This window comes from Antechinus flavipes, chromosome 4 (genome assembly GCF_016432865.1).
Source record: "Antechinus flavipes isolate AdamAnt ecotype Samford, QLD, Australia chromosome 4, AdamAnt_v2, whole genome shotgun sequence".
Classification (NCBI taxonomy): Eukaryota; Metazoa; Chordata; class Mammalia; order Dasyuromorphia; family Dasyuridae; genus Antechinus; species Antechinus flavipes.
Window position 1 is genome coordinate 410,314,001 of NC_067401.1, and position 27,000 is coordinate 410,341,000.

At 34.1% G+C, this 27,000-nt stretch overlaps 1 protein-coding gene across 5 annotated transcripts in view; it reads right to left on the reverse strand.

The window, feature by feature from the left end:
- The window catches only part of C4H1orf21 (chromosome 4 C1orf21 homolog), a 278,222-nt gene that overhangs the window by 60,252 nt on the left and 190,970 nt on the right, over nucleotides 1–27,000 (reverse strand). For 3 of the 5 annotated variants that reach the window (XM_051998789.1, XM_051998787.1, XM_051998788.1), the window contains 2 exons: nucleotides 13,688–13,750; nucleotides 4,155–4,223 (listed from right to left, as the gene is read on the reverse strand). In XM_051998789.1, the coding sequence (XP_051854749.1) occupies nucleotides 4,155–4,223; nucleotides 13,688–13,750 (132 nt within the window). The remainder of the gene's footprint in view (nucleotides 1–4,154; nucleotides 4,224–13,687; nucleotides 13,751–27,000) is intronic. The other 2 variants (XM_051998791.1, XM_051998790.1) reach the window with 1 other exon arrangement.

Sequence of the window (27,000 nt, forward strand, 5' to 3'; positions counted from 1 at the left end):
CCCTAAAAACTCAGAGGCTTTTATTAAATCTGTTGTCTAATAGCATTCAATCTAATCTATAAATATTTACTAAGAGGAAGAGCCCAGACTAGTTGTTCTGCAATCTCAAGACTTGCCACTATGCATCAGCTGTTGCTCTTCTGCTGTACCCCCATCCCTCCCATCAGTGAGTTCCTCCCTGAATCTCTCTTTTGAGGAAGGTCCTAGATCAGCCAACCTTGTTCTCGGAACTCTGCCATCATGCCCCTTAAGCATAGTGTCCAGCACAGAAAAGATACTCAATAAATACTGATTGACTTGATTAATATATGCATGTATGTTTATGCACTCAGATATATATATATAGATGATACACACATATATACACATATACATAACACTATGAAAATACACTAATATAAACTCTGGAGTCTGACTATAGTTGTTTGCATATGTTCTATCACATTAAACTTGAGAGCAAGAGCTATCTTTTGCCTTTCTCTTTGTATCTCCAGAGCTTAACATAATGTCTGACACATGGTAAGTTCTCAATAAAAACTTAGTGACTTGAATATTAAATGCTTGTATTATTTCTTTGTATCTACACAGCTTAGCATAGTATCTGACACCTAGTAGGTATTTAATTGGTGCTTTAATTAATTTAAATTAAGTAATAAATTAAATTTAAATTAATTTAATAAATACTTTAATTAATAAAAGTCTTCTCACTGACTTTCTGTATGTGGGCAATTTTGTGCTTAATTATATAATCACATCTTTCTTTTTTTTTTAATAACTTTTTATTGACAGAACCCATGACAGGGTAATTTTTTACAACATTATCCCTTGAACTCGCTTCTGTTCCGATTTTTCCCCTCCCCCAGATGGCAAGCAGTCCTATACATGTTAAATAGGTTACAGTATATCCTAGATACAATATATGTGTGCAGAACTGAACAGTTCTCTTGTTGCACAGGGAGAATTGGATTCAGAAGGTAGAAATAACCCAGGAAGAAAAACAAAAATGCAAGCAGTTTATATTCATTTCCCAGTGTCCTTTCTTTGGGTGTAGCTGCTTCTGTCCTTCTTTATAATCACATCTTTAAAGTAGATGTATTTCAACAATTCTTTTTGTTAGAAACTTTGTTACCAGAGAATTTTTCCTTTCTATGTTCTCTTGAATATGTCTTAAGTTCTCTAATTTTTTTTAAAGGTATTTTGGTTTTGGAAAGGCATCATGTAAACAGACCTGAGTGGTAATCCTTATCTCATCACTAACTAGCTGCCTGATTTGGCCAAATCATACTTCTTCTAGTTACAGATGTTTTTATAAAATAAGGGGATAAGATGACTTTGAAGTTGCTTTCTGATGCTCAAATTCTATGATTGAGAGTAGAAATAACATAGGATGCCTAGCAATATATTCCAGAAAGCCAGGAGAGAGAAGGGAAATAAGAAAAATACACAAATGTCATCACTAAATGATTAAAATAATAACACATTAATATAGTGTTCTAAGATTTATAAAGTGCTTTCCTCCTAACAGTGATGTGCTAGGAACCAAAAGGTCAGCTCTCCAGAGGAAATAAAAACAGTATGCAGAGGAAATTCTGAATTATTCACATTTTCCCAATATTTAAGTATAGACAACCAACAAAATAGTAAATCAATCCCTAATTTGTATCATTTACCAATTTCTAAGTGTGAATGCTCACTCTGAATTTCAGATGAACAATTCTTGGAGCTGGCTCCTATCTATAAGGAAGACTAAATTAAACTACCTGTACCAACAAAGAACTGCTTTACAAATTGTAACTGACTGAGAATTGTCAGACAATGAGAGAGGTTATGTTAAACAATTAATAAGCATGTAGTAAGCTCCTGGTATGTGCCATGTGCTGGGATTACAGACATGAATGAAATTGATGGCTTTTCATATTGTCCTATCTGGAGTCCCACAGCATGAACTAGGGGGACAGACTTGAATCCAGGTCTAACTCCAATGCTAACTTGGGATCCATTATGTAACACTGCTTCTATAACAGATGGGATTACCCCCCAATTTTATAGATGAACAAAATCCAAGATTCAAAGGGTCATCTGCCCAGGATTACATAGTAAGTGCAGAGGAGAGACTGAAATCTAGGTTTCTTGGACTCCATATTCAGCATTCTTTTTTTATTTTAATTTTAAATCTTCTTTTATTTATTTTTAAAAAGCTTTTTTTTTATTTTAAAGCATATGCATAGTTAATTTTTACCATTCACCCTTGCAAAGCACTGTGTTCCAAATTTTCTTCTCCCTCCCTTCCCCTCTACCTTCCCCCCAGAGAGCAAGTAATCCAGAATCTATGTTAAATGCACAATTCTCCTGTATGTATGTATTTCCACAGTTATCATGCAGCATTTTTTGTTAGCACAACACACTTATTCTCAAATCAAATCTCAGAAAAATAAACACTTTAAAGTTAATATTAACAGGTGACATTAAAAAAAAAAACCCTATACAATGCTTTGGATTCTTCTGGGGAGCAGTATATGGCAGCAAAGGAATCTGGCTAATGTTTGTGCTTTCAGAATGGGAGGCAGGAAATAGATTTCTCTTGCACCTGATTCTATTCCTTCCAACTTGAAGGATCCTTTGGATCCTAAAGCTCAAAATGGCATAAATATTAATCTGCAGTAAATGGCTTAAGATTCTTTATTAACCACTCAAGTAGACCTCCAAAAGTTTTACAAGTTGTATCTTAGAGAACAAAGCAATACAAAGCAATCTGACTAAAACAAAGCCAATAAGATTTTGCATGATTTATAATGTTTCCTCTGCTTGATTATAACATGGGCCTCTTTCCAGGGCAGTAGCACTCACTAGAATCTCGTATCGTACCTACTGTTTGAATGCCTCAGTCTTGTCTCCCTTCCCAAGTGTACTTTTGATTTTCGGGACTTCAGCATCATGCTTTAAGTGCAGTTTCATCCAATAACTTACCTTAGCATCAGACTCCTCTTCACAATGGGACCTCCATTGTCTTCCTATTACTTTATCACACTGCAATATTCTGCTATCATGTTGGCTCCCTTCCCCAAATGGTTAGTTCCCCCATTTTCTGGAAAGGCTCAAGCCAGTCAACTTTCTTTCTTTCTTTTTTACTGAGGCAATTGGGGTTAAGTGACTTGCTCAGGGTGACACAGCTAGGAAGTGTTAAGTGTGTGAGGTCAAATTTGAACTCAGGTCCTTCTGACTTCAGGGCTGGCGCTCTATCCACTGAGCCACCTAGCTGCCCCAGCTAGTCAATTTTCATTTCCCTTCAAGCTATAATTCTAAATTTCTAGACTTCAACACCATTACCCCAAGCAGCAATCTTCTCCCTCCAGCATGTTGATTCCAGGTATCCCCACCTCCCATCCCTTGGGAGAATATAAATTCCTTGGAGACGAGGACTGGTTTCCTTTTTGCTTATGTTCATATCCCCAGCAGTTATCAGAGTACCTGGAACAAAACTGGCACTAAATGCCTTGACTTCCCAAATGAATCGCGAGTTCCTTGAGGGTAGAAAACATATTTAATATTACAGCCTGGGTCCAGTGCTGGGTAATAATTACTTTAAGAATTTGAGAATTAACTACTTTTCTAACTCTCTGGAAAAGTACTGATGGTAACAAGGGTATTCCCAATAATAATTATAATTTTTGAATGGAACTTTAATTTAAAGCGCTTGTTTTTTTTTTTTTTTTGAGACAATGGGGCTGTGACTTGCCGAGGGTTATTTAGCTAGTAAGTGTTTGAGGCTGGATTTGTGCTCAGATCCTCCTGATTTCAGTGCTAATGCCCTACCTGTTGTACCACCCAGCTGCTCTTTAAGATTTTAAAGTTTTTTTTAAAAATTAATTTACTATCTCATTTGATTTGCACAACAATTCTGGGAAGTAGATGTTATTACTGTTTCCATTTGACAGATGGGAAAACTGAGGCTGAAATGTTACATGACTTGTCTAGGTTCACACAGCAGAATTAGAACTTAGGTCTCTTTCCTCTATGTTCAGCACTTCATCCCTTGTACCATCAATTCATAAAGAGTGGCAACTAAAAAACCCATGAGTTGGTGGGCAATTTTGGTTTTGAAGAACAAAAAAAAATTAGTTCATTATTTGACTTATACTAAAAAGCTTTTCTACCTTTGTAGGGTAGGGCTGGCAGACAGGGTCAACGTCACCTTCATGCCATGATGAAACAAAGTCGCAATTCTATGGAGAAGCAATCAATAGTATTTAATAAATACCTGTTATATGACTGGTATACTATGTACAGATCTAGGTTTATACTTAAAACTCATGAGCTTGGCTCACTGTTGGGAGAAGAGATGTATTAAAAAAAATACAAAGTGGCATCAAAATGGGGCTATACTTTTTAAAACAAAAAGTTCTGAGGTCAGAATCATCTTTTTTTCCCCTAATTTCAAAATTCGGATTTATTTAATTTCCTACATTTTTTCACCCTAAGGTACCAAGGCAGAATTATCTTAATGATTATTATTTAACTATATGAAATCTATATTAACCTTAAAAGCTACTGGATGAAATATAATTTTTTCCTTTGAAGTACCCAGAAGATACTTAGGTAGCTCCTTGTGATAGTAAACTAGAAGAAAAGCTCTTTACATTATTCTTTGAGTAATTAAAAAAAATCTGACATTTAAGTCTTTATCAGTATTTTAAATAGTTCTTTCTATGTGGTGGAATAAAAAAAAAAAAGAAACAGCTAAGGAATTTCTTGGTGTGAGAAAATAGCTCTGATTCCCAATTTTGTTTTGTTTTTGTTTTTAAGAAAAATACTAGACAAAAATTTCCCTACCCACTCCAAACCAAAATACTATATTTAAATACAATCTTCTTAAAATATATCTCTTAGATGCTCAAAAGGAAACTTCTGACATTCGGAAGTAAATTTTGAGGGAAGTACAATAAAAACAATACAGAAATAGTTTTAAGGAGTGAAAACATAATTTGAACTTTAGATGTCGTATTTGGTGGTAGGCATTGATCTAATCAGACATGCCACACAGCTGTTAATCTCAGAATCAGGGGAAATCTGAGCGGAATCTTGGAGGTAATCTAGCTGAATCTGCTCTATTTTTTAGATGAGGAAATTGCCTAGTAGGACTAAATGCTCAAAGCACAAAAGTAACAATGTCAGAGGGAGACTCAGAGGGAAAACATTTCCTCAAAGTACTAAAATCCCATTTTCCTACTGTCAGTCATTGAATCTCTACTGCTACCCCCAATAAAGTTAATGACCCATTAATTATAAAGCCTTTCCCTTAAGATTATCTACAATTTAACTTGTTTGCATACAGCTGTCTGCATGATGTCACTCATATCCAACGGTGGCTTCCTTGAGAATAAGGACTAATTTCTGACTTTTTTTTTTGTCTCCAGCACTTAGCATAGTGCCTGGTACATAGTAAGTACTTAATAAATGCTTGTTGACGTCACTTTAAAATGGGTATTTTTGCAGTACCTCAAACGCAAAAATGAACATATCTTCACTAAGTTTCTGCAATGGAGTATATAGTGAAGAATGTTGGATACAGAATCAGGAATTATTAGGTTCAAAGTCTCAGTTCTGATGATTGTTTATTGTATGATTTTAGTCAAGTCATTTTATTTCTGAAACTTAAGTCTCAGCTTCCTTATGGGTAAAATAAAAATTATATTTGCAGTACCTACTTCATAGAGCTGTTATTTAATATATTATATATAAATGTCAGTTATATTTTATAATGAGAAGATAAATCAGTCTTGTTGTTATTTATACTACAGCCTTTAAGTGGAAATTACAAAGACAAAAATCCAATTCCTTCCCTCCAGAAATTTATATTCTATTAGGGGATACAATATGGGCAGAGATAAGTGAATAAAAGATACCCTGAAGAGGGAGAGGAGAAAATCAATTAGGGAAGGTTTCGAGGAAAAGGCAGATAGTACCTGAGATAAGGGGTTTTGTTGTTGTTGTTGAGACAGTTGGGGGTTAGGGATTTGGCCAGAATCATATAGCTGGTAAGTATTAAGTGTCTGAGACTGAATATGAACTAAAGTTCTCCTGAGTAGCTATCTAGCTAGACCCTTGAGCTAAGTTTTAAAAGAAGCTAAGTTTTGTGAGAGGCAGGCAGGGATGAGGAAGGAGTGCATGGGGAAGGACTTGACAATGTACAACCCTTTGGGTTCAAGGAACAGCTGGGAGTTCAACACAGCTAAGAAAGGGGAATAGTATGAAACAAGGTTGGAAACTAGTCTGTAGAAACACGAACTTTTAGGCTCAGGAGCCTGTGCATAATCTTTGAAGCTGATTGGGGGCCACTGAAGTTTTGGGAGCACAGGAATGATGTGGATACTTATAAAGATTATTTTAGTAGCTGTGTGGATGATTGGAGAATTGGAGAAGGAGAAAGACTGGAAGCTAGGAGGTTAACTAGAAAGTTGTTGTAGTATTATAGGGTAAGGGAAAGTGAGTTAAGTTGGTTACTTTATGAATGGAAAGAAAGGGGTGAGTGAAAAAAATCTGGAGTTAGTAGCGACACTTGGCAACTGATGTTGGCTATAGAGGATGAGGAAAAGGGATGAGTTAAAGATAACTTAGGAACATGGTTGACTAGTATCCTAAGCAGAAATATGGAGGCTTGGAGAAGTTGCTTTTTAAAGGAAGATAATGAGCTCCATTTAAAATGTGCTGAATCTGAGGCACTCCTGCAACATCCAGAAAGAAAGACCTATCAAACACTTGATAATATTGGACTGAAGTAAAGAAGAGTCACTACAGTAGATAAATTTTGAAATCATCACATTTTTTTTAAATGCTATACTAAATTCCTACTAAATTAAAAAAATTAATTAAAACTAAACTAAGAAAACTAAATTGCCACATCCTATAATATATGGTGATAATTGATAACTTAAGATGTACAAAACAACATATAAGACATAAAGGAATGAATTAATCATTGTGGGGAAGATTTGCTGTAAGGAAACATAAGAAAAAAACGTGCAGTGCTCAAGTTCCCCTTTTCCTAAGCAATTATTCCCTTACCTACTCCCTGAATCTCAAATTACAAGTTAAGTATGAAGACAAAAGCAGCAGAAGATGTGGCACACTGGTTTGGTCAGATTGTTCACTTTTATCCTTTGGTCTATCTATGTGCCTCTAGCTATAAGAGGAAATGATAGGGATGGGTGGGGGAGGGGTGAAACAGAATGAGAAGTAATTGCTGCAGTAATATTACTAAGATATGTTATCTTGTGGATTTAGAGAATGTTTGCATTAGCCTTAAGGCAGAGGTTAGTATACTGTCAAGCTATTTAAAAAGCTTGAAATGTATTTTTATTGATATATTTTGTTTTCAAATCATCTGTAGATATAATACATCTATCCTCTTCCCTCTTCCCCTTTTTTCTCAGTTCCTTATAATAAAGGATAAAAAAGAGAAAGAAAAAATTTAGCAAAATCAATGAATACAATGAAGCAATGTTCCACACTCATGGTCCCCTACCACTACAAGAAGTAGGAAGAGGAGAGGGGGTCTTATCTCTTCTTGTTGGTCAAGTTTTGTTATTATAATTTCACAGCCTTCACTTTCCATTATCTTTTTGTTCCTCTTTGCAGCTTCATTATTATAATCATTGTGGAATAATGTCCCTCCTTCTGATTACTTCATTTTGCATTAATTAATAAGTCTATATTCATCATAATATTCATTGTTTTTTTTATGACACTGAAGTAATCTGTTATAATTGATGATCACCATTTGTTTAGCCGTTCCCCAAATGAAGGGGATCTAGTTTGTTTCCAGTCTCTGCTGTCACAAAAAGTGCTGTATAAATATGTTTGGTGAAGAAAATGTTCATCAAATGTTTCTTGATTAAATGATTGATGCATTTGTGTTTCTTTTTTGGATATAGACTCTCTTGGGAACATGCCTATCAATGAAATCTCCTGGTTAGAGAATATGAACATTTTAGTCACTTTCTCTGAATAATTCCAAATTGCTTTCCATGATAATTGGACCAATCCACAATTCTAGCAATAGCACATCACTATACCCATTTTCCCATAGTACCACCAATACTATCAGTAGTCATTCTTAATATTGTTAACTGTATTCCCAGTATCATTATTATGTAGTATCCCTATAGGCAAAAGCTAAGATTTTTTAATTGTATAAATAAACGAATGGGAAATATTTATTAAATGGTTATTATGAGTCAAGCACTATGCTAAAGTTTGAGGAGACAAAAATCATAGCATTTGAATTCCTGGGCTTGGGAAGTTCTACCACCATACACAAAGAGAATTGGTGGCCAGGGAAGTATTTTGGCCAAGAAAGTTATAAGGATAGTCACTGGAGTTTTAGAAGGGAGACTGACATAGTTAACCTTTCTAATAAAGGAAGGGAGGAGGGCAAATATATGAGTGGTAGCAAGAAAGCTGTGGAGAAGACAGCAAGGAAGTAGGGAGTTAGTAAAAAAAAAAAAAAGCATTTATTAAAGCTGCAACTATGTGCAAGGCATTATGCTAAGCATTTGGGATTAAAAAAAAAAGATAAAAAGATAATTACTTCTGTGAAGGATCTCACACAATATAAAGTATAGCATATATACAACTGTAAGCCAAGTGAGGTCTTCACCAATATATATAGCTGTAAAGGCGGTGGAGGGGATGTATGATCTCACATGTGGCTTTTCTCATAACAGATTAGTAAGAGCTTAATAAATATTTGTTGAATGAGTGACTCCCCCATTGCGCCTCTTTATATCAAATAAAGACTGTTAAAGTATCATGGTGATTCATCACTTCTACAGATGTCCAGCAGCTCTGAAATTACATTAGTTTAATGTTTTCAAATCATATAGTGGAAATAATAAATACAATTGATGACTTAGAAATGTTCAATTATTGGGTTTTTTTAAAAAGTTAAGACTGAAATATTTTAAAATGTTACATAGTCAAACAAAGGGGAAAAAAAAACTAGATCCATTTTTAAAAAATTTAACATAAAATGGAAACGGGATAGGATGAGGGCAAAAAGAATTATATAGAGCTAAAGTCCCTCAGATTTATGTAACAAATAATTAATGCATGAGTTGTATAATTGAGATATCAATAAATATTGATCAAGTATGTCAGGTATTACGCTAAGCCAATATAAACATAAGCAAAAGAAATTTAGTTGCTGCCCTCAAGGAGTTTGTATTCTAATTGGGGGAGGGAGGGAGAGGAATAGGAGGCAGTCTTAAAAGGAAGCTGAAAAAGGAGAAGCAAAAAGGGAAGGAAAGAAGTTGCCCATACTAAATAAAACTAAGAGACCAAGAAATATAAATTTAGAATTTTAATTTGACATTCACAGTAGAGTAGTAATTAAATGGTAAAGAATGGTGGGAGTGGACATATGTACAAGAGAGTGATAAGTGTAGTCAAAAAATGTCTGCTGGTGGGAAAAAGCTACAGATGGTTTACAGGCATACAAAAACTGATAGGAAATTTTTTTTCTTAGCACATTCCTCAAGATGAAGGGAAATGTCATCTGGTCAGTAATATCCCCCTTATGATATTTGTGATCCTTCTTTTATCAGTCACTGATTCAGCTGAACAAAAAATGGAAATAAAATTTCTAAAGTAAGATAATGTTCTATTCATTCTTTCCACACAGAAATGAAAGTGACCCTTTTAACAATGAATTTGGTTTTGGGAAGGGGGAGTGAGAAATGCTGCTGCCATTCTCATTGTATAATACTACCACTCTGTTATCTTTTAGAAGAGTCACCTTTGAATTTTTAATTCAGCAGTGAGTCCATTTTCCTGTCAGACTTTCAAAATCTTTTTTTCTCATCACTTTCAATTCCACATTGTTTTAGAGTCTCTCCCATATCTATTAAGTTGCTCACCTATTCCTCACTATATGAATGCACAAAACACAAAGAGAATAAATATATGACAACAGCTACTATGTCAGCAGAAATAATCAGAGATCTTTAACAAGTGACACATTTATGTAAGGACTTAATGTCACTATTAATGGCTAGATGTGTTCTGCTCCCCTCAGACTGAAGTCTAAGTTCCCTATCTTCTTACAAGTAATAGTCTTTTACAAATCAAAGGGATCTATAATGCTATTTGCTTCTCTTATTCACTCATACAAAAGGCATAGTAATTAATTTTTTATTAATTTTTTTTTTTTACAAAGATCTGCCTTTTTTCCTTCCCTCAAGAAAGAAAGAAAAACAAAATCCCTATTACAAACATGTACTGTCAGGCAAAAATAAATGATAAATGCTCTGTTTTGGTGGTTCTCTCTCCCCAAAAAATGTTTCAATCTGCATTCTGAGGACTCAGCATGTTTTAGAGCAGGAGTCTCTAATCTGGAATGAATGTACTTCTAAAGGGGATGAGGAACATATGGCAAATAACTATATTCTAAAAATAATTACATTGAGATTAATCTATGTTATTTCTTATATGCACTAGCAATATAAACTTTAGAATTAATTTCTTTATGTATTGAATGGAGATTTATTGAAAGCCAATGAATACAAGGACCATAGATTATGGTATGTTTTTGTTTAATCAACACAAGTTCAAAGACCTCTTAAGAGTAGGATATGGGAGGCAATTAATTAGCCCTTTTCTCCTTCAATTTACCTGGCTTGGATGCAAATATGCATTGCTATCTTGTCACTGACTTCCCATATGGTTTTATCAAAAAGCCAGCTAACAATCTTAGTTTATTTCTCCTCTAGTTTATAAGTAAAGTTAAGAAACTAAATCAAATTCCTGTGAAAATGCCCTGGAGAAAAATAGTGGTTTGGATATGAGTGCGTGAAGCAGAGGAAGAAAGCCATCAGTCAATGTGGAAAGCATTTCCTGCAAGATATTTTTTAGAATCCAAAACAAAGGAGAAAAATAAAAGATGTCCATCTCATGCTAAGTAGAAAGTTTAAGTAATCAATATGAACTTCATTTTGAGGAAGGGTGCTCCTTTAGGGTCCCTCAGAGTAAATGTTCAGATGAAAGCTGAACCACATAAAAAGCAAATTCTGAATCAGACACAGAATAGAACAGCCCTGAGATCAATCAATTAAGTATCTACCGTCTACTAAGCACTGATTTAGGACAGTATCCACCCAACTTTCCCTATAAGTGTTTAATATGGTTTAAACTCTATACATAAATACTGGGATCTAGAATTTGTATTTGTCTTCTCAAATGATATCCAGGGAAATCTGGATTTAAAAAAAGCAAGTAGTCTTACTACTGACAAAAACAAAATCACTATTCTATCCTTTCCAAGTTGAAAGGTTAAAAAACCATTCCTATTTTTTGTTTTGAAATGTATGTTATCATTTGAAGCTTATTCTGTTTTTGTACTTATAGCACATCCTTTTCCTCTGTCATGTCAGTCACTGTGACTGTAATATCCCCTGAATGGCTAAGTCCAGTTTCCTATCCAAGAGTTATTTCTTTGAGATTATGAGATAAATTAAGCTACTTCATTTAGAAAGGTCACCATTCCCAGTACCAAATCTGCTTTTTTTTTTTTCCTATCACCAGATAGTGTTTAAATGAGCATTTCAGAGAATTTTACAGAAAAAATTATTTAATGATGAATGCCATAATTTACTTTTTTTTGTATGAATTAAGTACAGTTCTGAATCAGAAAGATTCAGCTAAGTTCATAAATTTCTTAAATAATAATAATATTCTCACTGACATTTATGTAGCACTAAGGTGTACAGAGCACTTGAAATACCTTTATTTTATTTGTATACATTCATGAAATAGGTCTTATCAGAACCTCAACTACAGTTACGTCCTCATGGAATGGATGAGAAAACTGATTTTCAGTGAGTTAGGTAACTTGTCCATGTCTTCCCAGTGAGCTGCTATGGGCAGCATTAGAACTTTGGTCTTCCTATCTTTAAGATCAGAGCCTTTTCTAAGATATCACATATTGCCTCTCTGATGTACATTCATAATTTTCACTTTAAAAGACATTTTTTTCTCCTTAAAAATCCATAGCAATCTTGGTAAATAATAATGACTGTATGGTCACAAATTTAAGTCTCACAGGAACCCAAATCTTGCTTCAGACACTGGACAAGTCATCTAATCTGTTTGCTTCAGTTTCTTCATCTGAAAAATGGGGATTAAAAATAAATAGCACTATCCTTTGAGGATTGTTACAAAGATAAAATGAGATAATATTTGTAAAGTGCTTTATAAATTTTAAAAGTGCTTAATAAAGGCTAGCTATCTATTTTAGTGTGAGATATTATAAATATTCTAGATTAATAATACCAATGTTTTATTAATTCAAATCAATGTTTAACATTATTAAATGCTAACTCTGTAGAAATAATGGAGGGAAATATCATATGTTCATATAGACTATCCAATAAGTTTTGGGATTTTGTAAAGCTTTAATGGGAAGCTAGATTCAGTGGAGACAGAAAGGAAATGAAGGCAGGCAGAAGTAAAATTACTTTGCCCAAATTTACTCAGTAAATATTTGAAGCTGGGTTTGAACTCAATTTTCCCTGACTCCAGGATCAGTATTCTCTATCTATAGCACTATTTAGCTGCTAGCTGTTTTCTTGATATCTTTCCCCATTAGAACATGAGCTCCTTGGGCCAATGACTTTTTTTTTGTTTGTTTGTTTCCTCAGAGCTTAAGCACAGGCCTTGAAATACAGTAGGCACTTAATCCAGGGTAGGTGACAATTAGATTTTTCTCACATGTCCAATAGGGCTTGTGATATTTGCATTGTAAAAGTCATAGTATTTTTATTAGGACAGCAATTGTAAGTGATATAATATGAACGCTGTTCTGATAACATTCAAGACAGAGAGAACAATTATTATTACTTCTTACTACTAGGGCATAAAATAACTTCCTGTTTAGTTGGTATGACTATCAATAATGTTCTAAATCTACCAGCTCTGGAATGACAGACCCCAAATGTGTGTCATGTCTTAGCACCATTCTCCACCAAAAAATTCCAACAAGCAGGATAATAATTTTTTAATAATAATTTTTAAAGGACAAAACACAAAGTAATAAGGAAAAAAATCAACAAAAAATTGGGTTTCATTTTTGGTCTTTTCTCTAAGGTAGTTGGGAGGGTAATCAGCAAAGAGACTTTGATTTAGTCCATTTCTGTCCAGATTCAGTATATCCCTTTAGGAAGACTGGTACCAAACTCTTACCTCATTAGAGATCTTTAAGATCTACTCCACTTTTAAAATTCTATGATTTTATGAGAGGCAGTGGGGCAATAATGGATAAATTTGGAGTCAGGCAGACATACTACCTTGTCATGAATCAGTCCACAAGCATATATTAAGCACTCATTATGTGCCAGGAATAGCCTAAAGGGCTAGGAATAGAAAGACAAATAATGTCCCCAAGGTCACATTTTAATAGGTGAGGCAATATGCAAACAACCATGAACATTCAAGACATATGCAGAGTGGATGGATGGTAGTCACCAGTGTGATCTTGGACACATTATTAAGTTTCCCAGTGCTCTAGGCAACTCTCCAAGACTATATTTATATAGATGATTTGCAGATCATCACTGAAGGAGGAAGTTTCCAAAATGATAAAAATTTTAAAATAAATTGGAGATCTACCCCTTTTCTATCCCCCTCTAAGTCTTACCTCATCCTGATCTTCAGTGGAAATTGAATATACATGAGAGAGGGTGATCAGTGGACTTAGGTCCTGGAAGAATATATAATGGAAACATAATTGAAAAAAAAAAGAACTTCGGCCCCCCCTTCCCAATCCCATAAAACCTTAAGGAGAAAGAGAAGGAAATGACATAATAAGGGACAGATTTGATCCCTCTCTTTTCCTGAACTCCACCAATACTTTGAATCTATCAGGTTCTACCTCAAAATATAACGGTTTCTTATATATGTGGCCTAGTACCCTTCTTCCTGTACCCTTACTCAAATAGATTCGTTTTCCCACTGATGCAGGGATTCCTTCCACTGTTACTAATCCTTGCCTACTCATCTTGTGAGATTTTTGTCCATGTACTTCCAAAATGTTGTCACCGGGATCCACATAACTTAAAGAGATCCTGTCTCACTTTATCTTCTCATTGTGAAGATATCAATGGAACAGCCAGAACTGTCCAGTAATCATCTCCTGAACATCCCATCTTTTTCATTCATTTAACCTCAGTGAAGAAGAAAGGGTGCTTTAGAGTCAGGAAGACTTTCATATCTCACCTCTCATATTTATTTAATCTCTAGCTTCAGAATCAGAGAATTTTGTAAGGGAACCTCAGTGGATATCTAATCATTCCAAAATTGAAAAGAATCCCTGCTATTCAATATACCTAATAAGATCTAATGTCTGCTTAAAGCAGCTCATTCTACTTTTGTGTAGCTGTTAGGAAGTTTTTCCTCTTAAAAAACTTACATTTCTATCTTTGCAATTTCTACCCATTGTTCCCAGTATGTTCTATCTTTTACATGCCAACCCTTCAATCATGTCTCCTTAAATCTTCTTGAGACTAAACATCATTCCTTTTTTTTTTTAAATTGTTCCTTTCATGTCATACAGATACAAGGTCATTTGCTCATGCTAGTTGTAATCTTCTGGACACTCTAGTTTATCATTGTCCTTTTGAAAATGTGGTCCCCAGAACTGAACACAATACTCAGGAGAGAAATGATGAAGGGAGAAAGGACCGAATGATTATCAGCTCCAAGTTCTGGACCCTCACTTTCCCAATGTCTCCACATCACACTAACTCATATTGTACTTGTCCTCCCCTAAACCCCTCAATATCTTTCAAACAAATTGCTATCCAATGATGTATCCTTCATCTCATACTTCTGAGGTTGAATTTTTGAACTTTAGTATAAGACTTGAAATTTATCTCTAATGAATGTCATCTTCTCAAACTATTGCCTAGTGGTTAAGGACTAATTCATTCAGTGCGTTTGATAGCTCTTCCAACTTTATGCCAAGTGCAAATTTGATGGGCATGCTTGCAAAATATAAGTGTAATACCTAGACACTGCCCTTACAGCATTATGTTGATCCTTAAGTGAGATAAATGTATATAAAGTGCTTTGCAAACATTAAAGTATTCTGTAGATGTCAGCCATCATTTGCTATACATGGGCTCATGATCACAAGTTTGGAGCTAGAATATACCTTAGAGACCATTTGGTCTACATCTTTCACTTACTAACCATCAAACTGTTATGAAAGGCGAAAGAAAAAACATAGAACCATCAAAACACTCAATCTAAAGAGCCTTGGAGATCATCTGGTCCCCCTTCCTCATTTTAGAAATGAGTAAAATGGAGAATAATTTCATAGAGATGTTGCAAAGGACATTGATCCAACAGGCAGGACTATACTAGATGATCTCAAGATTCTTGTGAAGTCTAGGAATCTGATAAGAATAGAGAGTGATTAGGCAATCTTATTGAGGTTGGTGGTTTGGCCAGGATTGGAAGCTACCCCTCTCTTTTGTGGAGAATAAGGTCAAGATGCCTTCACTCTTGTCTAGAGCGCTTTATACTCCTCTAGCACCTAGGTTACTTCTATGGAGTCTTTGAATCCAGAAGGTCTATTCCCTAAACATAGCTAGGGAACACTACCACTATCACCTCCTCTGTTTACTTCTTTTTGTTCAATTGCTTCAGGCTTATCTTTGTGACTCCATTTGAGGTCTTCTTGGCAAAGATATTGGAATGGCTTGCAATTTCCTTCTCCAGCTTATTTTACAAATGAGAAAATGGAGGCAAACAGAATTAAATGATTTGATTAGGGACATAGAATGAGTAAGTATTTGAGACCAAATTTGAACTCAAGAAGATGAATATTCCTGACTCCATGTAAAAGTTGAGTAGCATTTTTAAATATGTGTAAAATTGAACCAAATCAAAAGGACTACATAGTGAGAGCCACAGGAGAATTCGGAAAACAACTAATTCAATATCCTTATTTTAAAAATATGTTGTTTTTCATTATGAACTTAACAAAGATCAACAAATATGTATATTTACATATCTACATCACATACATTTTACTTATTTTGTTAAATATTTTCCAATTATATTTTAACCTACTAATTGTGATAGCATTGTTTGATACCTCTAACCTAATCCTACCCATACACAGAGGTATCTTCACTATACTGGAGAAGCAATTTTCCAGACCTGCTTGAGAACACTTCAAGAATGGAAACCCCTCAGCTCTCATGCAACCCTCTTCCTCTCTTGGGCAGCTTTACTGGTTAGGCAGTTTTCTCTGATATCAAGACTAAATTTGCCCCTTTTAAACTTCTATTCATTTCTTTTGGTTTGGCCCTTTGGGGACAAGCAAAACAAGTCATACTTTGATGGTGATATGGAAATAGATAAAAATGAAGAAAAGGGTTTAGATAAGCAGAGAACAGAAGTAGCAACGGATGGGTAAAGAAAGAAGCAGAGACAGAGAACAGTCATATGGTATAAAAAATAAACTTGGCATCCTCCTCCAAAACTGTCTGTATGGAAACTCTGCTGGAAACTAGAAATTGTTTTTGAACATCTTAGTCATGCCCTTTGAAAGGACAAACAGAAATGGTAGATAATGTTGATGTACCTACTCTAAGGGTTTAATAGGCAAATATTGGGTATGAAAGAAACTAGAGTAATGATAAGAGGTTATAAGCATGCTATGAATAATCTTAGACCAGTAAGCTGTGAAAATATAATTAGAACTGAAAATCTAATGATTCATAGGATTCTTGATGTAGCAAACTTCCTAGAACTTGCAAAACTTGTTGAGACAAAAATTTTTGCTCAGTTGTTTTAAAATATAGAGATAGACATCTTTTAGTCAACAAGTTCTACAACAGCTTTCCTTGGCCCCTTCTCCTCATGGACCATGGTGTATGTCTTCTGACGGTGGTAGTGAAAATTTTTGTTCATGGGTTTGGATTTAAGTGTATTCCATAGAAAAAGGCTTAAGTAAAAAAAAAATGTAAGGGAACTATTTATATAATTATATAATATATTTATATATAAGCTACTATATACCTTGTGCCAGTTATTGTGCTAAGAATTTTACAAATATTATTTCATTTTATTCTCAGAACAACCCCATGTGAATGTAAGTTGGTATTGTGGGAGACAAAATGTGTAGAGAACACAAAGTCCCTGCCCTCACAGAGTTTATAGATTGATAAGGGGACATAACACTAAAATTTAAAATATAAAATAAGTATGATATGCATAAAGTTACTACTATCAAACTATTTAAGATAGATGCTTTGTCTTCAAAGAAAAATATAAATTCATCTTTTAAAATTAAGAATAGAAAACACAAACATCTATTCAGTAAATATAAATTAAGGGGGAAAAAAAACTGCTTTTGGATGATTTGAGAAAGGCCTGGAAAAACTTGAATGAACCGATGTTAAGTGAAGTGAGTAGAATCCAGACAACATTGTAAACAGCAACAAGAAGATTATGTGATGATCAATTCTGATGAACATGGCTCTTTTCAACAATGAGGTGATTTAGGCAATTTCCAATAGACTTGTGATAGATAGAGAAAGACATCTGCACCAAGAGAGAGGAGTGTGGGGATTGAGTGTGGGTCACAACATTGTATTGTCTCCATTTTTGTTGTTTGCTTGTATTTCTGTTTTCTTTCTCATTTTTTCCCTTTTTTATCTTATTTTTCTTATGCAGCATGATAATTATGTAAATATGTATGGAAAAATTGCACATGTTTAACCTACATTGGATTACTTCCTATCTAGGGGAGAGGATGGGGGAAAAGGGAGGGAGAAAAAATTTGGAACACAGTTTTCAATGTGCATATATTTTAAAAATAAAAAGCTATTATTAAAAAAAAAACAACTGATTTTACTGATCATGGTACAGAAGCAAAGATGCAAGATGAAAAAAGAAAAATAAGATAAAGACAGAAATAGGAGATAGTGACAAAAAGAAATTAGCATATAGATGGAGAGAGATTGATGCACAATGCAATATAGAAAAAAAAAAGATTAAAGAGCAGTACATACAGGAAGAGAAACACATAGAATTAGGAAGAAAATTTGATGTTTTAGTATTCTCAGTAGAAGATAAGATTCTTAAGGGCAGGAACAGTTTCATTTTTGTCTTTGTAAGCCCCACACAATGCCTCTGACAGAAAATATAAGAGAAGTCTCTGGGATACTGCTAAAAACATTTTTAAAATTATGTTTCATTTTCACAACTACACATACATAAAAATGTATTAAATCTGTGTACTTGCTCCACAGTCTGAAATTATTTTAACCAAGACTCAAGATACAAAGATCCTATATTCTTAGTCTCCCTCCTATTTCTCCAATATATTAAATTAGCAACATCAGGATTAATATGGATGAGGGGAAAAGAAATGGATAAAGTCCTTAAATAAAACAAATGACTGTACATGTAGAAATCAGCTCTTTGGAGCAATATCTATGTCTGCATAAGCTGATTGGCCTGGAGCCTAAAAGTAGAAAAGTATTATGGACCTTTAAAAAATACCACTGTCAAATGGATTTATTAGATGTAAATATGAAAATCTTTGCACTTGTGATAAGTATCATAAATAAAACAATGAAACTCATTTGAAAGTGCTTATAACATATTCAGGCTTGGATGAAATGGAATGATAGAATTTTAGAGCAGAAAGGGACCACAGAAATTCAAATCTTTCACTTTACATAGAAGACTGAATATCAGCATCCACATGACTACCCAATGGTTGCAAAACTATCACTCACTTGGACAGGAATTAGTTTATTCCATGTGTCTAAAGTGATAGTTCTAATTCTTTTGAACTGTCTTAAGATTTGTACTAAGGCAGATATATACTTTGTTTACTACCCTTAAGAGAACTCCTAAGTCACTCACTGTTCACTACATGGGCTGCTGCATGTTGAAAGATTTTCAAATTCATAAGAAATGTACGCTGATATCTTAGGAAAGATCACTGTGGAGAGACAACCAATTGAAGAAAGAATCCAAACCAAAATCCCTCAAAAATTAGACTAATCTATATTTTAAAATTCATTTACTAAATACAATATAGTAATTTTAATTGGTTACTCTGGCAATGATTAAACATGTTCTGTGACCAACATTCTTGGCTTCACTAATAACTTCCAAAATAAATCCATTCTTTTGACAAATATTTATTGATACATTCAAATACTCATACAAACTCAAAAAATGAATTCATGTACAAAATACCAAGATTTTATATGATGATTAAATGAGTTTTCAAAATGCTCAAATATTAGCATAAGCATATTACTTTGGGAAGAAAAGGTCTGTTGATTTAGCTGTAGGGTCAGGAAAACATCGTTTCAAGTCCTACTCTGAAAAAAAGTGGCCTTATGTACATTTGCAAATCATTTAACCTTTTTAAAAATTTACTTATCTGTGAAATGAATGTGGATTTGATGGCTTTACTTTCTAGTTCTAAATCAATGATCCTTTATGAAAATACTTTTTTAAAAAAAAAAGGTAGCGTGACAAAGAAATATTAATATAGTCTTAATAAGGATAATAAAAGCCACATTGGCACACAGTACTCAATAAAATGCTTTCTGAATTGATTTATAATATGTCTATGTCTCCCATGGAACAATACAATATTCCCTACTACAGCATTTACCCTAGGTTAGTTACTTAGTTAGACCTGACTCTTCATGACTCCATTTGAGGATTTCTTGGCAGAATACTGGAGCAGTTTGCCATTTCCTTCTCCAGCTCATTTTACAGATGAGGAAACTGAGGCAAGCAGGATTCAGTGACTTGCTCAGAGTCATACAGTTAATATGTTTTTGAGGCCAGATTTGAACTCAGGAAGCTGAATCTTCCTGACTCTAGGTCTGACAGTCTATTGATTGTACCACCTGGCTATCTTATCATGTCAGAAACACTTGAGTTTAAATCTATCCTCAGATAATTTACTAGCTGTATATCTCTTGGTAAGTCATTTAAATTCTTACTAAGCCTCAGTTTTCTCATCTATAAAATGGGGATAATAAAAGTACTTACCTCCCAGGGTTTTATAAGGATAAAATAATATTTTAAAGTGCTTTATTACAGCAATAATTATTATTGCTATTATATCTGTTATCATCATCCTATTTGCCAAGGAGAATCCTGCTTCCCACCCTAATAAAAACCATTCATTTGGTAGATATTTTGCTCTTATTAATATAAATGGCATTTTATCTGTAAGGTATGACTTTTCATACATGTAGAATGAGATAAAATACCTACACGCAAATTCCTTTGGACATTTACCATATGTTTCTCAAAACTTCAGAGAAAAAAGACCATCTTTGGGCTCCAAGTGTTTATCCTAAGATGACTTTTACTAGACAGTATCAGTGTTTCTTTCTTTTTTTTTTTTTAAAATCAGTGTAACTCTATACCACTGCTGTATCATTTAAATTATCCATTAAGTTGTCAGTTACCAAAATAACTACGAAGCCTACTGAGGTTCAAAGCTGGAAAAAGAATTTAAAAGATCACTTAACTACCTCCCTTAAATTACTCATTAATATTGAAGAGAAAGAATCAAAAACTTGAACTGGATGGAATTGTTAAATTTCATGAGTGAAGAGCTCCATTCTAAATTTCCATTTGAGGTGGGTACTCAAGCTGGCTACCTCTCCTTTTCTGACTAGGCTACATTCCTTTGCACTTTTCCATCATGGCTTAGGTACACTTCTAATCTCCCTCCCTGCCCTTTCTGCTTCTTTTTCTCTGTTGTTTGTCTTCATTATATGGTAGGCTTCTTGAGGGCAGGTGCTTTCTTTTTACTATTTGTGCCCTCAGCACTTAACACACTGCTTAGACCTAGCAGGCTAGCTTAATAAGTGTTTATTGACTGACGCCTAAACTATAGCAAATTATATAAATACTCTGTAAGATTACTGGAGAGCCCATCATCTGAGTTTTGCACTTCCCAAGAGTTTAGTACATTTCTTTTTCAAACAATAAGTACATAATAAATATTTATTTAACTTAGATTTATTCATTGAAACAAAGTCCTTGGTACGGGTTATGGGGCACAAAATGAAAATGAAAAGTATGGTTTTTCTAAAACTACTAAACTGAAAAAGGAAAATTATTTTCAAATCTAAATTCAACTGAATATTTCATTTTGTTTGGCTTACCAGAGAAAATAAATGACTCAGGTCAAAACATTTTTACTTGCTGTTAAGATACCTGGACAAGGATTGGAATATAATAATACTTTAGAGAAACAAAAGCAGTCCTTCCTTATTGCAGAAAGGCATCTGAAATCATTTCTGGTTTCCCACTGATATCAGCTCCAAGTTTCACAATAATGAAGACAAATGCACACTATATATTTTATGAAATAAACATTATTCTTTTTTGACATTTCACTAAATAATTAAATACTACACTTTTTACTGCTAGATGTACTGATATATTTATTTATTTTTAAGAATGCTTCTTCCTGTAAAGAAAGAATGGCTAGGGAAAATTAGAGGGGATTTCTTGAACATCTACATTAGAGAAAGTAAATTCAAAATTGATAATTAGCTTAGTAGATATGTTTGCTCTTAATTATGCAAAACCAAGCCATTTGGAAGATTATGTGTGGCTACTAATAGTTTTATTTCCAATTATTATATAATGAAAACTAAAATATTTACATGTTTGATTTACATTCAATCTGGAATTACTTAATTCATATGGTATACCTGTCAGGTAGGTAAGTATTATCAACATCTAATTTTCAAAATAAAGGGTTTTAGTGAAATTCATAATGAAAAGAAGCAGCAAGGCCTGAAAAGTTTGGCATAGAATCTTATTTGCTGAATATTGTGGAACAGGAACTTTTTATTGGTTATATCTATAAAACCAGAATGTTCTATTTTATCCCTAAGATCCCTTCTAACCCTAAAATCCTATAATCCTACAATTTATTTTATTAGGGGGATTTACCATTCTCATTCGTTGACCCTGCAAACACTGCTAAAGTCTAATTTAAATAGTAAGAAAGAGAAAAAAAACTAGCTTAATTCATTTCAGAGACATGTATAAGTCTTCCCTTATCAAACCTCCACAATTCTGAATCACAATCTTGGTGAAGTCAAAGAAACACAGACTCTGCAATCAGAAAAACTGGTTTCACATCTTACCACTGACACAACTTTCTTAGGACTCAAGTTTCTTTTCTTATGTATAAAATAAGGGTATTGGACTCGATTATCTCTGAAGTCCCTTCTAGGTCTCTCTGTGTGATAACATCCCCAATATGCTGAGTGAGGTTTATTCCTGCTATTGCATTTCATAGTTTTCTCTTCTCTCCACATCATCTCATCTAAGAATGTAAACACCTTAAAAGTAAGTAATATGTCCCTTTTTAAAGAGTCAGACAGCTCTCATCTGAATCAATTTCACAACCATAAATGGACAGACTGATGATATTTCTAACAAGTTGCTGAGAAGTTAAGACAACTGTATTTTTCATGAAGGAGGAATTTGCCTAAAAGCAAAAATAAGAACCTGGTCCAACAATTAACTCTGTTCCCTTCATTTACTGATGGGTGCTAGCAAATTCAAGAATGTTCTGTACATTGAAAAAGTAAACAAACAAAAGGGGCAAATCCAGTTAACCTGAAACACTGACACATTTTACTTCCCTGGAGCAACAAGGTAGACTGTCTAAGCTACTTAACTTGGTCACCATTTTTATTTAAAATCAGATGGTTTTGGTTTAGCTGGAACATCATCTTGCTTTTTGACCGTTTAATTACATTGTAGTCCTTGCATTCCTTTTTTCAAGGATTAAGTCAAGGTAATGATCCCTACCCTAGTGGATTATTTAGGAGCCAGAGAGACCCTAGTTCAAGTTCTGGCACATTCTGGGCAAGTGACTTTACCTTTCAGTGCTCTAAATGGGTTTCTGGGCAAGTGACTTTACCTTTCAGTGCTCTAAGTGGGTTTCTAAGACCTTTAAGTTGTAAGAGGAAGAAGTCACCTGCATAGTTAAAGGGAGTTTCCTCACCTGGGAATTACCTATACTAATGGAAACATAATTCTACTACACATACCCTATTTATTTTGATGATCAATCAAATGAAGAAGCCTAGGGTGTTATCCCAAAAAATTTTTTACCCTATAGAAAAATGTTAGCTGCCAAGAGAAAAGGCTCTTTCTCAAAACTAGCAAGAGACTATTATTAAGACTACAGCAAGACAGTCATCAGATTTCAATTCAGTCTTCTTAAATTTTCCTAAAGCATTATAGGTATTCTCCTTTATTATTACACTCTAACTCTGTATTATGCTTTTCTATATGCACGAAGTAGCCTCTTTAGTAGTTTGTAAACTCTCTGAGGACAAAGATTGTCATTCTTCATCTTTATCCAGTGTCCTGCTCAGAATAGATGCTTATAGCAAATTTTAGTTAAACTGAATTTCATCAATTCACTATGTATGCTAAATTCCTTTCTGCATACATTTCAATTACATTGCCCATTTCTCTGCACCCTCATTCATAATACCTCAATCTTCAGTTTCTATACCTATGTTAAACAGTCCCCAATGCCTAAGATACACTCCCACCTTGACTCCACTTCTCACGATCTTTTACTTCCTTCAAGACTGCAATAGCTTCTTCTTGAAGTCTTTCCTCAAACCCAACTGCTAGTGGGATCTCTCCCTCTACTATTTTACATTTGTTTTGTATCCACTTAAACATGCCACGGAGTCTCTTCTGATAGAATGGAAGTTTCTTTTCTTTTTTGGGGGGTATTCTTGGCACCTTACACAATGTTGGCACATAGTAAGTGCTTCATTCTTGTGGTTTGTATAATTTTAGATAAATTAATTAACCTCTGTGGGATTTGAAGGGAGGGAAAAATAAGCTTAGTTTTGAACTTTTGAGTTTGCAATACTTGGTGATTCAATAATAAAGTTCAAAAGAGAAAATGATATATATTCTATATAGGTATATAGATATAAACATGTTGTATATGTATGTATGTATATATATATATGAACATATATGTATACATAATATGTGTGTATATGTGAGTCACGTTAAATCCAATGGAACTGATGAGGTTATCGAGAGAGTAAGAGTGGGGAGAAAGATAGAAGGCCTAGGACAGATTTTTGGGGACCACCTACAATTAGGTAGTGAGCATCCAGGTTGTAGAAGACATGAATTCAAATCCTGCCTCAGACATTTATTAATTGTATGATTTTTGGCAAGTCACTTAATCCTTGTCTTGGTTTTCCCTATGAGCTAGAGAAGGAAATGGTAAATCTCTTCAGTGTCTTTGTCTAGAAAATCCCAAATTAGTTCAAGAAGAATCTGACAGAACTGAAAACGATGGAATAACAACAACAATTAAGGGACATATCATGGACAACAAGGGAGATAGCAAAGAATATTGAGAAGATTTTTTAAAATATGTTTTAAGAGACTTGGGCTAGAAGGCTACAATGATATTCCATACTATTTTTCCACAGAGATACTTAAAGTCTTAAAGTAACTCACTTAACTATACCCAACACTAGTACTGAGGTATTCTTAGTCCTTGTATATTTGGCTAATTATTTCAACTTAGATAACAGCCCATTGCACTATTCAAAATAATATAAAATATTCTGTCAAGTTCATACTACTCCTTGGATAGGCAATGTGGTACAGTACAAATAGGCTTTGACTTAGAATGGCTGGATTTTAATCTTGCCCCTGAAGTTTACTGGCTATACAGTAGAAGGAGCCCATAAGGGGGTCCCCATGTATGATGCTGGGCAAGTCACATCTGGCTTCCTTATTGGTCAAAACTGAGGGGAGAGACCTAAATGGTCCATAAAGGTTCTTCCTAAATCTATAAGTCTATTATTCTTGGGTCACTTAACTTATTTTAGCCTTGGTTTCCTTATTCTCAAAATGGTTATGAGGGGAGAGACCTAAATGGCCCATAAAGGTTCTTCCTAAATCTTTAAGCCTATGATTCTTGGGTCACTTGACTTATTTTAGCTTTGGTTTCCTTATTCTCAAAATGGTTACAACAATATTTGTCCTATATTATTTGCCTCATAAGATTATTATGATGCATGCGAAACTACATCTCTTTATATACATAAACTACTATTATGAGGGCATATTTTGAATATATTGTGTAAAGAGATTACTAACTTTGAAAGATTAAGCTAATCTATCCAATGATAACCAATTTACTTCCACACTTTCTTAGGAAGCACATTTGGAATTTATGAAGCCACCAGTTCTACCCCGTACAGCTCTAAGCAGATATTTATCTAAAGGTTTAGGGTTTGCAAAACACTTTACATGGGTTATCTCATTTAAGCCTTACACAACCCTGTGAAGTAGCTGCTACAGGTATTATTAGCCCCATTTTTCAAACAGGGAAACTAAGGCCTAGAGAAGCTAAGTGTCTTGCCCATGGTTACAATTCTACAAAGTTGAGCTCAAGTCTTTATACCTCCAAATTCAGCACTCTATACCATCTCTTAGAAATAAAAGCAGACAAATTCTTCCAGCATTTTATTGCAAAAGAACTGAGTTCTACACAGTCTAATAAACTTTTCTAAGCACTTATTCTATATCTGGCACAATGCTAGTCCCCAGGAATTAAAAAATAAAGATACAATTGCTTGTCCTCAAAGAGCTTTAATCCAGTAGGAGGGATAAGACATGTACACAAATAATTGTAATCTAAATTTATTATACCTAAAAGGCAAAGGAACAGATCCCAGACAATGAAGGATTTGAGAGGAAAATCATTTCCACCAGGATCAGTTTTATGAGCTATACATAAAACACCCAAACCCTGTTGAAGGAGCCAAGATGTGGGATACTCTGTGCTCTGAATTAATTTTAATTAGACATGATCTTGGAGGTCACTACAAGGCACTCTAAATATTCTGCTAATTAGCAGCCCTCTGAGATGTGCAGGCTGCCTAGAGAAATGTGCATATTTTCCTTGAGTAATGACAAATTCTAGTTAAGAATGCATTTGCAGTCTTATAGTAATGTCATTTTACTTTCTCTTTCCATGTCAGTAACATGAATTTATTTTCATTTGAAATATAGAAATGTTGAATTTTACTTTCTTTTAAAATAAAGCTATTCCAAAGTCAACTATTCACTGGGAAAGCTGAGGGAAAGAGCCCTCTATGATATGACATTATATTTTTAAATTTCATGCTCCACAACTGGAGTTAACTAGTGAGACTGGGAAGAAACTATTTAAGTCCATCTACAAAAGTTTTGAAAAGCATAGAAAAGTTGTAGTTACCTGGCATTTCAGTAATTGGAACCCTCAAATGAATAGTATTTTTCCTCAGGGTAAAAGTCACAAGCAGAATCCAAGAGCAGTAGGATCAGAAAATAAATTAGGTTTCAATGCAAGGTTTAGGCCAATTTGAGGGACTATTGCATTTAGTTAAAGGATGTCTTTTCTTTTCTTTAATGTTGACTGTAGGGATCAGGAGGAATAGGTCTGTGGCTTGACTTGATCCTTACTTTTCTTTTACAATAGAAATGAGATTCTAGAAAGCTTTTTTTTTTTTTGAGAATTCCAACTGTCTGATCATTTACATATTTTGCTGTTGTTTTGTTTCCTCTACTCCCTACATTTACTTATTTATTTTTTTCTGGGATGGAGAGATCAAAATTACAATAAAAGGATAAATGATAGAATGTTTTGGAACTTTTGATAAAACAAAACCTTTTATTCCTATCCCACATCCCCCCAGGACTATTATGGTTTTAAGTCACAAGTGAATTCAATAAATTTTTAATGCTGGGGATTGTTCCTTAGGGAATTTCAAGATTAGAAATTTTAACCTTTGCAAATATTCTATTTGTTTTATGATAATCACCTGATAACTTGCAGCAGGCTTTGGAAGTGTTTCATTCCATAACCCAAGGCTTTTATTTTAC